This window comes from Bidens hawaiensis, unplaced genomic scaffold (genome assembly GCF_021521415.1).
Source record: "Bidens hawaiensis isolate Kalapana, Puna unplaced genomic scaffold, B.hawaiensis_p1.1 tig00000512_1, whole genome shotgun sequence".
Classification (NCBI taxonomy): Eukaryota; Viridiplantae; Streptophyta; class Magnoliopsida; order Asterales; family Asteraceae; genus Bidens; species Bidens hawaiensis.
In genome coordinates, this window is record NW_027491033.1 from 5,561,373 (window position 1) to 5,574,721 (window position 13,349).

The 13,349-nt window shown below is 35.5% G+C and overlaps 2 protein-coding genes and 1 pseudogene across 2 annotated transcripts; all 3 read left to right on the top strand.

Annotated features, from left to right (window-relative positions):
* The first annotated feature begins 1,507 nt into the window (after positions 1-1,507).
* Positions 1,508-4,035, top strand: LOC143634868 (uncharacterized). Its single transcript, XM_077102840.1, has 10 exons — positions 1,508-1,600; positions 1,706-1,765; positions 1,836-1,937; positions 2,608-2,684; positions 2,777-2,900; positions 3,021-3,085; positions 3,184-3,253; positions 3,344-3,419; positions 3,499-3,589; positions 3,681-4,035. The coding sequence occupies exons 1-10, from the start codon at positions 1,549-1,551 to the stop codon at positions 3,801-3,803; spliced, it is 840 nt and encodes a 279-aa protein (XP_076958955.1). The 5' UTR covers positions 1,508-1,548; the 3' UTR covers positions 3,804-4,035.
* Positions 4,036-5,839: 1,804 nt separating this feature from the next.
* On the top strand, positions 5,840-9,974 carry LOC143634845 (quillaic acid 3-O-glycosyltransferase CSL1-like). Its single transcript, XM_077102824.1, has 7 exons — positions 5,840-6,525; positions 6,737-6,820; positions 7,002-7,130; positions 7,240-7,452; positions 7,550-7,649; positions 8,361-8,881; positions 9,403-9,974. Exons 1-7 carry the CDS (start codon positions 5,908-5,910, stop codon positions 9,886-9,888), a joined length of 2,151 nt encoding a protein of 716 aa, XP_076958939.1. The 5' UTR covers positions 5,840-5,907; the 3' UTR covers positions 9,889-9,974.
* Positions 9,975-11,175: 1,201 nt separating this feature from the next.
* LOC143634857 (uncharacterized) lies at positions 11,176-12,829 on the top strand (annotated as a pseudogene).
* The last annotated feature ends 520 nt before the right edge of the window (positions 12,830-13,349 follow it).

The window sequence follows — 13,349 nt, forward strand, 5'->3', positions numbered from 1 at the left end:
AGTTTCTCAGGGGAGGGCCCAAGCCAAACTTTGAAGCCATCATGGGGCCGGTTAACACAACATAGTTTGGCCATAGTTGAACAATGTGACTCTCAAAATTGAAGAGTGTGATGGCCTAACATATAAGAAAGTGTATAACTACATATTATTGAAGTTCATGTTTAGTGTGTGATATACGACGCCCAATACCACCAATAATATTGTTTGATTTGTCTTTTATGGATTACACATCGGATATCCCTAAGCCCACATATTTACTTTTGTTTATCTCGATGGAGTCCGGAGACTTCATACAAAATCATCCATTTTAACTCTTTTTTTTTCCGCATGAGCACGTTTAAAAAGAACTTTTCATTCACTCTACAAATCATCCTACTAAATTCAAAATACGATGATTTAAGAAAGCATAACAATTCTTATGAATCAAGAATATTTTTGGGTTACACCCGATGTTAAATTTGCTTAGGATGTTATCATTTTATATGGTTATATAAACAAATTTTTAAACCGAGCCAAGTTCACTTTCACTTTGATCATTTCACATGGCCAATGTATAATTTACTTAGGCTATGTGTAGTGGAGGGGCTACAATTGTGGGGGAATTGTGACACGTGGCGCCCAGTCAGCATGGAGTGGAAATTTGTTTTTGGGGTGTAATGGTGTAGGGGCTACAAGTTGGGCCCACGGTTTCTTTTTTTATTATTTTCTTTTTATAACTAAACTAAACAAATAAAAACCAATTTATTCAAATAATTAAATAAAAATGCATTAAAATTAAAAAGAAATACAAAAAAATACATAACTAAAAAAAATACATAACTAAAAATATAAAAAAACATATACTGTAGCTCGGTTGGCGTACATGTTTAGGTTCGGGTTGGGAAATTGAAACGGATAGCTCGGTTGGTTTAGGTTCATCGGGTTCCGTTGTAAGTTAACGTTCGGTTGGTTTTGCGAACCATGGTGTTGACCGAAAGGAGGGAATGGGTGGTTCAGGTTGTTTATAGGATTCATTTTGCATATACATATATATATATACACACACACAACATATATACATATACATATACATATATATATATATATATCACACACAACATATATACATATACATATATACATATACACGCACACACAACATATATACATATACATATACTACACACAACATGTAATAAAATAATAATAAATCTTCTTCCACGGCGACAAAAACAACCCGCCCCCGCCCCATTTCGCCCACATATCGCCCGGGGGGCGGTGTTTGCGCCCAATTTCGCCCCTTTGTCGCTCGAGCCCACGCCCACTACACTCAGCCTAGAATGTTATCTTTCTATATGGTTACATCTTACAACTTACAATAAAACTAATTTTTTAAACCGAGCCATGTTCACTTAAATCACTTTGATCATTTGACACGGGCAACGTAAGATTTGCTAGTTAGATGAGCAAATCCCATGGTTAATTTTGGCGCCTACAATACTCAAAACCCCGCCAAATTCACTTTACTTGAGCTAAAACCCTAGGTCACCATTTCCCCCAAATTAATTAATGGCTTGGTATGAAGGTATCGAAGATCCTCGTGTTCTTATTGCTTCATCAGGTAATCAATTTCTTCACTTTTAGAACAATAATAATATGTGACTATACATACAATAAGTTATCCAATTTAGGGTTAATTAATGTTGTTCTAACACCATTAATTTAGATCCCTCTGCCACCGGAGATGACACTGGACAGTTTCTCCAACTTCGCCATCCAAAAACCGGTAATTCATATAATAATAATAATAATATATAGATTCATTTTCTTTAACTTACTTATATTGAAATTAATAGGAGACAGTACATCTTATCTTCTGATTAATGGTGGCCTTCAAGAACTTAACTGGTTTAAACAACGTTACGGGTCATGGTTCATTGGAGATTATATCTGTGAAGGTAACTAAGTTTACTGATAGTGTTGATTTAACAAGAACCTTGTTTCGTGTCAAAATGATGTGTTTAATGATTGATGAACCATACGGAATTCAGGTGTATGATTATCTTTGTGTTTGTGCAAATGAGCCATGCCGCTCGTGAGCTACTCGAGAGTTGAGATTGGCTTGCTAAAAGCTCGAAAGGAGCTGAGCTTAATCAAGATCGAGCTTAAAAATAAGTTTGTTTAATAAACTAGCCTGAGCTGGCTCGCGAGCCTAAATGAGCTTATTATTATTTTTCTTTTGAAAAAAATATGTATACTTGATGTTTAAACCCAATTTACCAATTCCTTTGAGCCCATTTTAATAAAAAAAAAGTTCTGCACAATCCAATCATAACCAATAAGCCAATTTAATAATTCAATTGTTTAAGCCCAATACAAAAACTCTTCTTACTAAAGGCCCAAATTTTTCTCGCCTTTGGCCCAAATTTTTTAAAGATTTCCGGGACGGCCTTGATGTGTATATTCAATTTGTAGCAACGGTTGAGTCATTTGTAAAAATAACATGTTTTACTATTAATAATCAAACGTGCGGGTGATGGGGGAGTGTGTTTATTCTTTATCTTTATTTTTCCAACAAATTTAGATAAATTTTTTTATTATTTTAATAATATGTTTATGTGTGAGCAGACGGTGGGTTGTACGCGGCTACACCAGTTGACCCCGTGTTCATTCTGTTGCCAATGTTTGACCAAGCACGAATGAAGGTACGTACTCGTATTCGAGTAATATATAATTAATAATAATTTGAATGTAATACTAGAAACTCTGATATCTGGTTTGTGTGCCGTTGACGCAGAATGGAAATGATCCTGGGAAGTTTAGGCAACTTGATGAGATCATTTACCTTCAAGATTATCCTGAATACCGTTATTTATCAACAATTGCAGAAAATTGTATGGAAATAGTTTGTGATTGTAAAGGTACACGTCTCCTGAGTTTGGTTACATAAATGATTTATGTGTCGTGTGTCCTTTTTGCATACCATATTTTCATTTTATCTACCAACGAGGTTGAAAGTTTTGTTCATGTTGACGTGGCAGAGATTGGATCCACAAAGTTTTTTAGACTGAACGATTCAAAGGTTTTAGCTTGGATGTTGTGTAAGGTATCGTAGTTTGCAACATTATGTGCCTATATTTGTTGGGGGCTTTTATTAAAAGGTGTTAGATTGATTATTTTGTTGTTAACCTTAATGATTGGTAGGTACAACAATTGAAGCAGACCCTTTTCGAACTGGATAAGAACTATGCTGCCCGAACCCGGAAGGAAATATGTACGCTTTGTGAAATATATATGTTTGTGTGTGTGTGTGTGTACACTGCTTACCGTTTGCTATGATTATTAATTTTGTTTCCTGGTGCAGTGGCTGATGTGGTGATGATTTTGGGTGAATACTTGGTAGATGACCCGTGGTGTAAGCTTCTATGTGACAATCTTAGGTAATGTGTACGTAACAAATTCTGTTACTTCTATTTATTTAATTACTTTTTTGAAACTCACAAATTTCAAAAATTACAGGTTAAATATGGATGAGGTAGTTGCTGCACCAGATATAAAAACTGAATCGGCGGACACAAGTAATGCTTCATCATTTAATCCCACTTTGCAGGTATTTGGAATGATTATTTATAATGAAACTGAGATTGCAAACTGAAAAAAAGTTTAAAAAATGATAAAATAAAAACATGTTCGGTTATCAGGAACAGTCGGGGAATGAGAAGAGAGTTACACGAAATGGGAAGCAAAATAAGAAAGTAAAAGTGGAGACAAATTCACATAGTATCAAATATATGTTTAGTAGGGCTTCAAGGAGGGGAAAATGATTCAAACCGACTCGGTTTCTTACCAGGTTTTTGTTATTTGTTGTCATATCTTAATCCCGAGTTGTGGTAACATAAGTTCAAAAACAGAACAATGTATTGTTTATTGGGGTCTTGTTGTAGTTAATGCAAACGGTTTGATGACGCTTCTTAATTTTTTGATTAAATGACTTGCCAAGATTTAGTTCATATATGTTCCTTAATCCTTGTACAAAATGATTAGTTTAGTTAGTAGCTTTGCCACATCATGTTTAATAGCCGAAAGATTGTATAAAACTCTTAACTGGTTTTCACAACATTTTTAAATCTGATCAACTGTTGGTGGGCAACATTGTAAATATTACTTGCTTTGCTAAACAACTAAACAAGTACACTTTTCAAAAATGTTTTTAAGTTATATGATTTATCATCAAACATATATCAGAGGTGTGTGCCTATGTGGCTTCCTTAAGCCTTGTATGCCTATGTGGCTTCCTTAAGCCTTTTTAGGCATACTATAACATGGATTATGGATACACTAGTTTTCATTTAATTTTTCAAAACTAAGCCTCTTAATGATTAAATTTAGATGCTAAATCTGAATCGTTCAGAGGTACAATGTGTTAGGTTATTTTAAAAAAAAACACACCCTTCAGTGGTTTATGAAACCTTTTAATGGGTGCGTTTTAGAAACATGCTAAATGATTCATAGGCTATTTCTTAATCTGTTATTTCTCTTAATGATTCAATACAAGATTGTCAAATATCCCATAAGAGTATGAGACTTGCAAGATTCCCTTTATGATGCAAATTTATTTGAGCAGAGAAAATTGGACTCAAAGCCTACAACTTTTTAATTTAGTTTAGGCCTTATGAGACACTTAAAAAAATAGAGGTGCACTAGTTAACCGGTTACCAGCTACCACCCGCTCCAATAAAATCCGGTTTATACATGATTATACCGGACGGTTTATAACCGGTTATACATTTTGGCCCACAAAGCAGTCAATTTGAGGTTCTCTGTGTGAATCAAACACCTATGCCCTTTTTATAATTATATACTTGATTCCAACTTCATTAACACAGTATAAACCAACGTTACATCATATCAAATATATGTTCATGATAATATGATATGTCTACAAATGTAAGTTTATGCAAAAGTTTATAATATTCATATGTCAAAAATACGATGGTTTAATTTAAGCTGGTCATAAAAGTTATCTTTCAACTAAAATATATTAAAATATTTTATACGGACAACTTGAAATAAAACAAAGGGAATTAATTATAAGGTATCTTCTGGCCGTCTAAGAAATGTGAAGTGATTAGTACTAATTTAACTAGCTTGTCTTTAAAGATGAATGCGTCGTAGACGAAAGGGCGTTATAAACAATTGACATATTGGAAGGCAGTCAAATCCGCAACCAAATACGGTATATTTTTGTTGAATGAATGACTTAAACCAAAATAACCCTTGAAACTTTTTAAAGTATTTATAAAGCTAACATAATTTGTAAACTATTGCCTATTGACACTTTTAATTTTCATGTTCGTTGACTATGACAATCCCACTCGCATAATAATCATCGAGTTAAACTGGACTAACACTTACTTTACATTCAATTTTGCTCATAAGATCAAAGATATGTTTTCCCATTTTGCTCAAAATCATTCATGAGCGAAATCAAGTGGAAATCATGTATTCATGTGCAGTTCTAAGATAATTATGCGAGTGAGATTGCCATTTACAGTAAAAATAAATTTTTGTAGTGTCATTGGTTAGATTATAAATATGTAAGTTATTGTCAACAAATAAGTTTTTTTTAAAGGGCATATAGTAGTAAGTAATAGTTTGAACCAATTATTCCATTTTGCCTGTTACATATGCTTATATGATTTGAAATTATTATTTCACGTTTAGGAATTGACATCCAATGTCTTTTGCTAATAAGAAAACAAAAACAAGAACAAGGATTGGAAGTAATGACAAAAAAATAGGATTAATTATCATATGGGTGATGCAAGTTTTGGAGTTTAGAAGATTCATAATCATATATAAGAAAAAGTTAATTAGTATCCATCCTTCATTCCAAACAAAACTTATCAAACAAACACCAAGTAAACAATGGCAGCTGCCGGAGTAACCAACCGCCATGCGACCACCGTCTCTCTAAACACATGCTCCATTCAACAACCACAAGCCACCGCCCAACGAATCCACATCCTCTTCCACTTGACCGCGATGCTAGCCATCTTGTACTACAGGTTCACTAACCTGTTCGGCGGTGATGTGCCCACCTTAGCATGGGCGTTGGTCACCACCGCCGAGGTTATCTTTTCCTTCATATGGTTCCTGACACAGGCCTTTCGTTGGCGTCCAGTGGCTCGAAGTGTGGTCCTTCGAAACCTCCCGGACGACAACGAATTGCTTGGTGTGGATGTGTTCATCTGCACCGCTGACCCCAGTAAGGAGCCAACGGTGGAGGTGATGAACACTGTGTTGTCCGCCATGGGACTAGATTACCCGCCAGATAAGCTGGCGGTGTATCTGTCTGACGATGGTGGGGCACCATCGACGCTTTATGCTATGAAGGAAGCTTGTACGTTTGCAAAGAGTTGGCTACCGTTTTGTAGGAAATATGGGATCAAAAGTAGGTGTCCGGAATGGTTTTTGTCGACGTATGGTCATGATGAATTGCTTTTCAGAACTGATGAATTCGAAGCAGATGAAGAGAAGATGAAGGTGAGTAATCTTTTGTAGATTAAGAACAAGTTTTTCGTACTTTACTTTATCATGAAAAAACTTTGATTGTGCTAAACTAGTTATTCTATTGTTACCGATGTACCTTTTTCCCTACCAAATCTATCATATTATCTCTCTACTTAAATTTAAAGGGGCGTGTTTAGCCTCGCCAAATTCATTCCTTTGTAGTTTAATACTTGCCTTCTTGTAGGTGGCATATGAACAATTCAAAGAAAACGTAGAGCGAAGAACCAATGGAGCTTCATCGATCAACGATCGGCCACCATGTGTCGAGGTATGTCTTTTATGCATTTCTAAATTATTATGCTCCTTTTTAACAAAATTAATCGATGAACAATATTTTGGAATAAATCAAATTTACTTTTAAACACCCAAAGGTTATGGGTTCAAGGGTTCCGGTAAGTGAAAGAAATTGCCTTAAAAAACGCTCATGTTTTGGTTTACATTAAATTCAGATAATACATGACAACCAAAAGAGAAGCAACGAGGATGACCAAGTTGAAATGCCACTTCTGGTCTATGTATCTAGAGAAAAAAGACCATCACTTCCTCATCATTTCAAAGCCGGTGCACTAAACACTCTTGTAAGCTATGCAATCAATAATATTCGAAATTCTTTAAAGCTTGTGTTATAAAATCTATCTAAACCCGACTTAAATTGACATATTTATTTGTCTAACGTGTTTTTTGCAGCTTCGTGTTTCAGGTGTCTTGAGCAACGCTCCATACATGCTCGTGTTGGATTGTGACATGTATTGCAACGAACCATCATCCGCTAAACAAGCAATGTGTTTCCATCTTGATCCAAAGCTGTCTAGTTCCCTAGCATTCGTTCAATACCCGCAAATCTTCTATAACGTTAGCCAAAAAGATATATATGATGGCCAAGCAAGATCAGCATACAAGGTGAAAGACGCACGTCTTATTATTATTTTTTTTTTGAAGTACTAAAAAAGTTTGCAAAATGTTTTAGTGTCTAATCAACATATTTGTTAATTTTCAGACGAAGTATCAAGGGATGGATGGAATCGGAGGCACGGTTTGTTCAGGAACAGGTTATTACTTGAAGAAAAAAGCTTTATATGGATCCCCTAATCAACAAGGTATCAGCAGCTTCCACTTTTACTTTTGTTTGTATTATATTCTCTTCATGAAGGTTGTTTGGTCGCCTCTTGAATCGGTGATGAATGCTTTTGGTTCACAAAAAAAAGACACCTCTTAATGGTTCATAGAGTCTCTTAATGGTTAATGGTTAAGTTTCAGAGAAATACTAAATGATTCAGAGACTACCTCTTAACCAGTTACACCTTTAACTAATAATTCAGCATAAGATTACCAAACAAAACCATGAAACAAAAGAGTAGCATGCAGATATATATAAAGAGAATAGTTTGAAATTGAAGTTGGTGTTTTATTGGATATGAGAAAGACATTATATGCTATATATGTTTCATATGAAAATCTAAATTTAACATGTATTAATAGTTTTTAATGGAGAATTAACAACATATAAGTGAAATTAAAGACATAAATAAACCTGTTTTTACAGTAACATTTGAATTATTAGAAGTTAAAATTTTTGTGGAAAATCTTTATAGCTGAAATCGAAAACCTAAATGATGGAATTCATCCGATAGCTCTGCCTAAGATAATTTGCCACATGTTCGGCTTGTCGATACCTTTCCATCCACTACTTATGTTAGGGCCATTTTCTTTTTACATTTTCCGGTCTAGTGGTCCGAACAAGAGTCGGCTAACTCTTGTATTAGGTTTGTCACATTATTTTATTGTTTTCTATTTGTTTTGATTATTAGATGAACATCTCCTTCATCCAAAAGAGAGTTTTGGCGAGTCTACCAAGTTTATAGATTCATTAAGACATAGAGAGACCGAAGAGGAAACAGACCGATCCACGACCGTCCTTTTAGAAGAGTTGAAGAAGCTCGCTTCGTGCTCTTATGAAGATAACACCAAATGGGGTAAGCAAATCGGTTACTCGTATGAATCCTTGCTGGAGAGCAGTTTCACAGGTTATTTGTTGCACACAAGAGGATGGAAGTCTGTGTATTTGTACCCTAAGAGACCATGTTTCTTGGGTTCAACTACTATCGACATGAAAGACGCCATGGTTCAGCTCATGAAATGGTCATCTGGTTTGCTACAAGTTGGTCTATCCCGGTTCAGCCCTCTAGTGTATGGGATGGCCAGAATGTCAATCCTTCAAAGCATGTGTTATGCATACTTCATGTTCACACCGTTTCTGTCTATCGCGTTTTTGCTTTACGGCATTATACCACCGCTGTGCCTTCTTAACGGTGTCCCATTGTATCCCACGGTAAGTTTAGTAATGATGAGAGATCGATTACTGAAATGATAGACTCATGTATAGATAGTAAGTAGGCTAATAACTCCAAAAACAAAATCAATAAAACAACCTTAATGAAATCTTACAAAACAAGTCCAAAATGTTGGTCGAGTTCAGGGGCGGACGTAACCTTGTGGTACAAGAGTCGGTTGCCCCATGTGAAAACAAATTCTTTTAGTACTATTATAGTGTAATTATCTCGACCGACTGTCCTATGAGTATATAACGATAGTCAGCTAAGAAAATTTCCGATCTTTAATGGAAAATTTTCTTGGTCTGCCACTACCTGCTGAGTCTAATACTTTGGTTACACTACTTTATATAATTTAAGAGGAGACTTGGTGTTTAGGTTTGACTGAATTTAATACTTGCATTACAAGCATAGCTTATGATTTATAGAGATGCATTTGTAATGCTAGAAAAACAACTGTTCTTTCCGCTTCGGTCCTGCTTCGAATAATTTGGCAACTATTATCATTTATTAATTTCAGGCTTCGAACCCATGGTTTAAAGTGTTTGCTATGGTTTATGTGTCTTCACTTGTGCAACATTTGTACGAAGTGGTGTCAAGCGGTGGGTCATTAGCCACATGGTGGAACGAACAAAGGATATATTTCATAAAATGCGTTAGCGCGTTGTTGTTTGGTTGTCTTGATGTGATGATGAAGTCATTCGGGGTGGTGAAAGCTAATTTTAGATTGACAAACAAAGTGGTTGATCGAGAGAAGCTCGAAAGATACGAGAATGGTAAGTTTGATTTGGAAGGTGCGAAGATATTCATGATACCATTGACGGTCATGGTGTTGTTGAATGTGGTATGTTTTGTTGTTGGCGTCAAGCGGGTAATAAGCAACAACAATCTTGACGAGATGTTTGCTCAGGTTTTCATGTCGTGGACAACTCTATTATTCAGTTATCCGATCCTCAAGGGGCTCGTACCAAACAAGACCAAAAGTAAGAAGATTAAAAATAATTAAACAATATCATGTAAATGTTTTATGATGATGGTCATGGATTGATTTATGTTCCCTGGGATAAGAATAAAACCATGATGGTTGACATAATAGAGAATGTAGTGTGAAATGTTAATATTAATACATATACATCAATCACATATTAACCTTAAACGAGTCTAAGCTCGGTTCAAGCTCGTGTGTAGTACCTTAAGCGAGCCAACGGCTCATGCTCGGCTGTGCAGTGTGAAATGAATACATAGATGCCAACAATAGTTAAATTCAAAAAATACGCTAGGCTCAAGCTCAAAATCGATAACTAACTAAATGAGCTTTATTTGAGACCCCGAGTTTTATTATCAATCCGATCTCCAGTTGCTCACAAACAACTCAACTCGTTTCCATATATTAGGCTCGGGTTCATGTTTTCTTCGTTGATTTGAACTGTTTGTTTGTGAATCATAATTGATTAATTTAACGAGTGATAAAGAGTATATGTTAGAATTATTCATCTAGTGAGAGAATTTTTTAAGTTGAACTGAGGAAGCACACCAGGTGTTGGATGAAATGCCTATGTAAAATTTCGATACTTGTAACCGTTAGTCAATTATATGAAATAATGGACTATTACTGACCACACATCAATATCATGACACGTAGCCCGGGGGTGATATATTGAGTGCCCAATACGAGTATAAAATATGAGGCTCATTCTAAAAATTTCCCGGGTTTTTTTGCATTTAAACATAAACAAATTAATGACTAAATTACTAGGGTGTTTTTTTAATTTTTTTTAACCCAAATTCACTTGTTAATATAGGCAAGTAAAGATCTCCTGATAAACATATTTACAATTTTAGTTTCATAATTGTGCTTTTTTAAAAATTTGGTTTGATAACTAAACAAGCTCTATTTGTAACTCGGGCTAAACTTGGACTTGATAAGGCTTTGTTGGTTTCGAGCCTTTTGTTAATCCGATCTCAAATAGCTCGCAAGCGGTCATATGTTATTACATGAAAGGGAAAAAATACAAAAAAAAAAATATATGTTATTTGAATTTAGGTCATGCTTTCTATGCTTCTTACCAAATCAAACAAACCAATAATTTAACCAGTAAGTGTTATTAGCTAGGTTGAAGATATACATACATACTCTTACTTACTGTTGGATTGGATGATGATGATGAATAGCTTCACAAAGTCTTGTGCTGCTGCTTTCAGACTAGGTAACATTATCATTATATCCAAAGCTTCCTTTCACTCAAATCGATTTTTGATTTTTGATAAAGTTAGGAACTTGAATGATGCCCTGAACCTGTTCGAGGAAATGTCACACACAAGCCCGCTGCCGTCTGTTATTATGTTTAACCAGCTGTTAACTGCTGTTACTAAAATCAAACATTACACTTGTTCTCTTCATCTTTTCAACCAAATGTGTTCCCTTAGGGTTCCTGTTGATAAATACTCCATGAGCATTGCAATTAAGTGTTGTTGCCAGTTGCATCACACCAAAGACGCTTTTTGCACTCCTAGGATCTTGCTTCAGGCGAGCTATTGCACCCAATGTGGTCATATTTAATGCGCTCTTAGACGGACTCGTCACTGAAGATAAGATTCTTGAAGCAGAAATGTTTTTCAAGAAGCTCATTAATCAAAAGCTTTGTGAACCTAGTGTGGTTACATACAACACAATGATTATAGGGCTTTGCAAGTTTGGTAATAATGCTACAGCTCTTGCTTTGCTCAGGCTAATGGAACAGGAAAACTGCAAGCCTGATATTTTTACATATAACACCATCATTGATAGTCTTTTGAAAGATAAAATGATTGATGATGCTTTCAACCTATTTAAAGAAATGATATTTAACAAACACATTCTACCAGATGTCATCACCTACAACTCTTTAATGTGTGGTCTTTGTAAGTTGGGTCGTTGGGATGACGTCTTAAAGTTACTAAAAGAAATGGAGGATGACAAGATTACTCCAGACGTGAAAACCTTTACTGCATTAGTTGATGCATTTTGCAAGGAAGGTAAAGTAGATGAAGCTGAGGCTGTTATAAACATCATGATCGAGAGGGGTACGGTTCCAAACATTGTGACATACAGCTCACTTATAGATGGTTACTGTCTGCGAGGTGAAATGATCAAAGCAAGGGAAATGTTTGATTCGATGACGCTTAGAGGTCTCGTTCCTAATGTTGTCACTTACAATAGCTTATTAAACGGGTATTGCAAGAATCGGAATATAGAAAACGCCATGCAAATGTTTCGAGAGATGGCCGGAGAAGGTTTAAAACCCAATGTGGTCACTTACAGCACCATGTTACAAGGATTGTTTCATGTTGGGCGTTGTGTAGAGGCACACAAACTCTTTGATGAGATGCATGCGCAAGGCCAAATTCCAGACGAGTGCACTTATGGAATAATATTAGAGGGTCTTTGCAACAACAATCTAGTGGAAGATGCGCTCTCTTTGTTCCGGTTGATGGGTGATAGCAAGCTAAATTTTAATATTGTTGTTTACACTATCCTCATTGACGGGGCGGGAAAAGGTGGGAAATTTCACATTGCAAGGAATCTTTTCCATGACATAATTGATAAAGGTTTGCAACCTGGTGTTAGGACATACAATGTGATGATTACTGGTTTTTGTCGGGAAGGTCTACTGCACGATGCAAAAAACTTGTTTCTTAAAATGGAAGAGAGTGGGTGCCCACCAGATAATGTTACTTATTGTGTTCTTCTCCAAGGATATATGAAGAACAAGCATTATGATGACGTGGATATGCTTTTACAGGAAATGGATGCTAAAGGTTACTCACTTGATGCCACGAGTGTATCGTTGTTTATAGATGGAATAGCAACTGGTTCATTAAGTAGAAGCATGCTTAAGTTGATAGGTAAGCTTGTGCCAAAAGAATTATTGGACGATCCTAGCTTATGCACCTGGGAAAGAAACTGAAATAGTAATTGTAGGATGTGATGTTTTGGTAGTTTCATGAATGCTAGCAGTAACATCTTCTATGTGTTTTACTTTTTGCTTCATGAGACATGACCTTATATGCCAGTTCCTATAAGTCCTAAACGAACCATATGTTAATTCAAACAGAGTCTTAATTCAAACAGTCATTATGCCTAAAGTATTCCTTTTATATTTTCTATGTTATGATCTTGTAAAATCAATTTGTGGAATCTCTTAAAAGTATTGATCTTGTTGTGTTAAGGCTTTTCAAATATCTTGAAATCGAGTCTGTTGTAAATAAGCCAAGTTCGAGCTGCCTGGTTCGGTTCGGCTTGTGCTTGTGACTGCCATTTTATTTTCAATAATAAGAAGAAAGATAAAGTCATTGAAAGCTTTGTTCTAAACAGTTAATATAAAGTAATTATCTAAAAAAAGAAAAAAGCTCGGCTCAAGTTTGTATGTAGTAGTGTTGTACCTTAAACGAGCAAATGGCTCGAGCTCGGCTATGGAGTGTGAAATT

Excerpts from the sequence above, each read along its gene's own strand:
- LOC143634868 (XM_077102840.1), top strand. The coding sequence starts at position 1,549 with ATGGCTTGGTATGAAGGTATCGAAGATCCTCGTGTTCTTATTGCTTCA. Across the intron at positions 1,766-1,835 it reads ACTTCGCCATCCAAAAACCG|GAGACAGTACATCTTATCTT; the intron begins GTAATTCATATA and ends TGAAATTAATAG. Across the intron at positions 3,590-3,680 it reads CATTTAATCCCACTTTGCAG|GAACAGTCGGGGAATGAGAA; the intron begins GTATTTGGAATG and ends TTCGGTTATCAG.
- LOC143634845 (XM_077102824.1), top strand. The coding sequence starts at position 5,908 with ATGGCAGCTGCCGGAGTAACCAACCGCCATGCGACCACCGTCTCTCTA. Across the intron at positions 6,526-6,736 it reads CAGATGAAGAGAAGATGAAG|GTGGCATATGAACAATTCAA; the intron begins GTGAGTAATCTT and ends GCCTTCTTGTAG. Across the intron at positions 8,882-9,402 it reads GTGTCCCATTGTATCCCACG|GCTTCGAACCCATGGTTTAA; the intron begins GTAAGTTTAGTA and ends TATTAATTTCAG.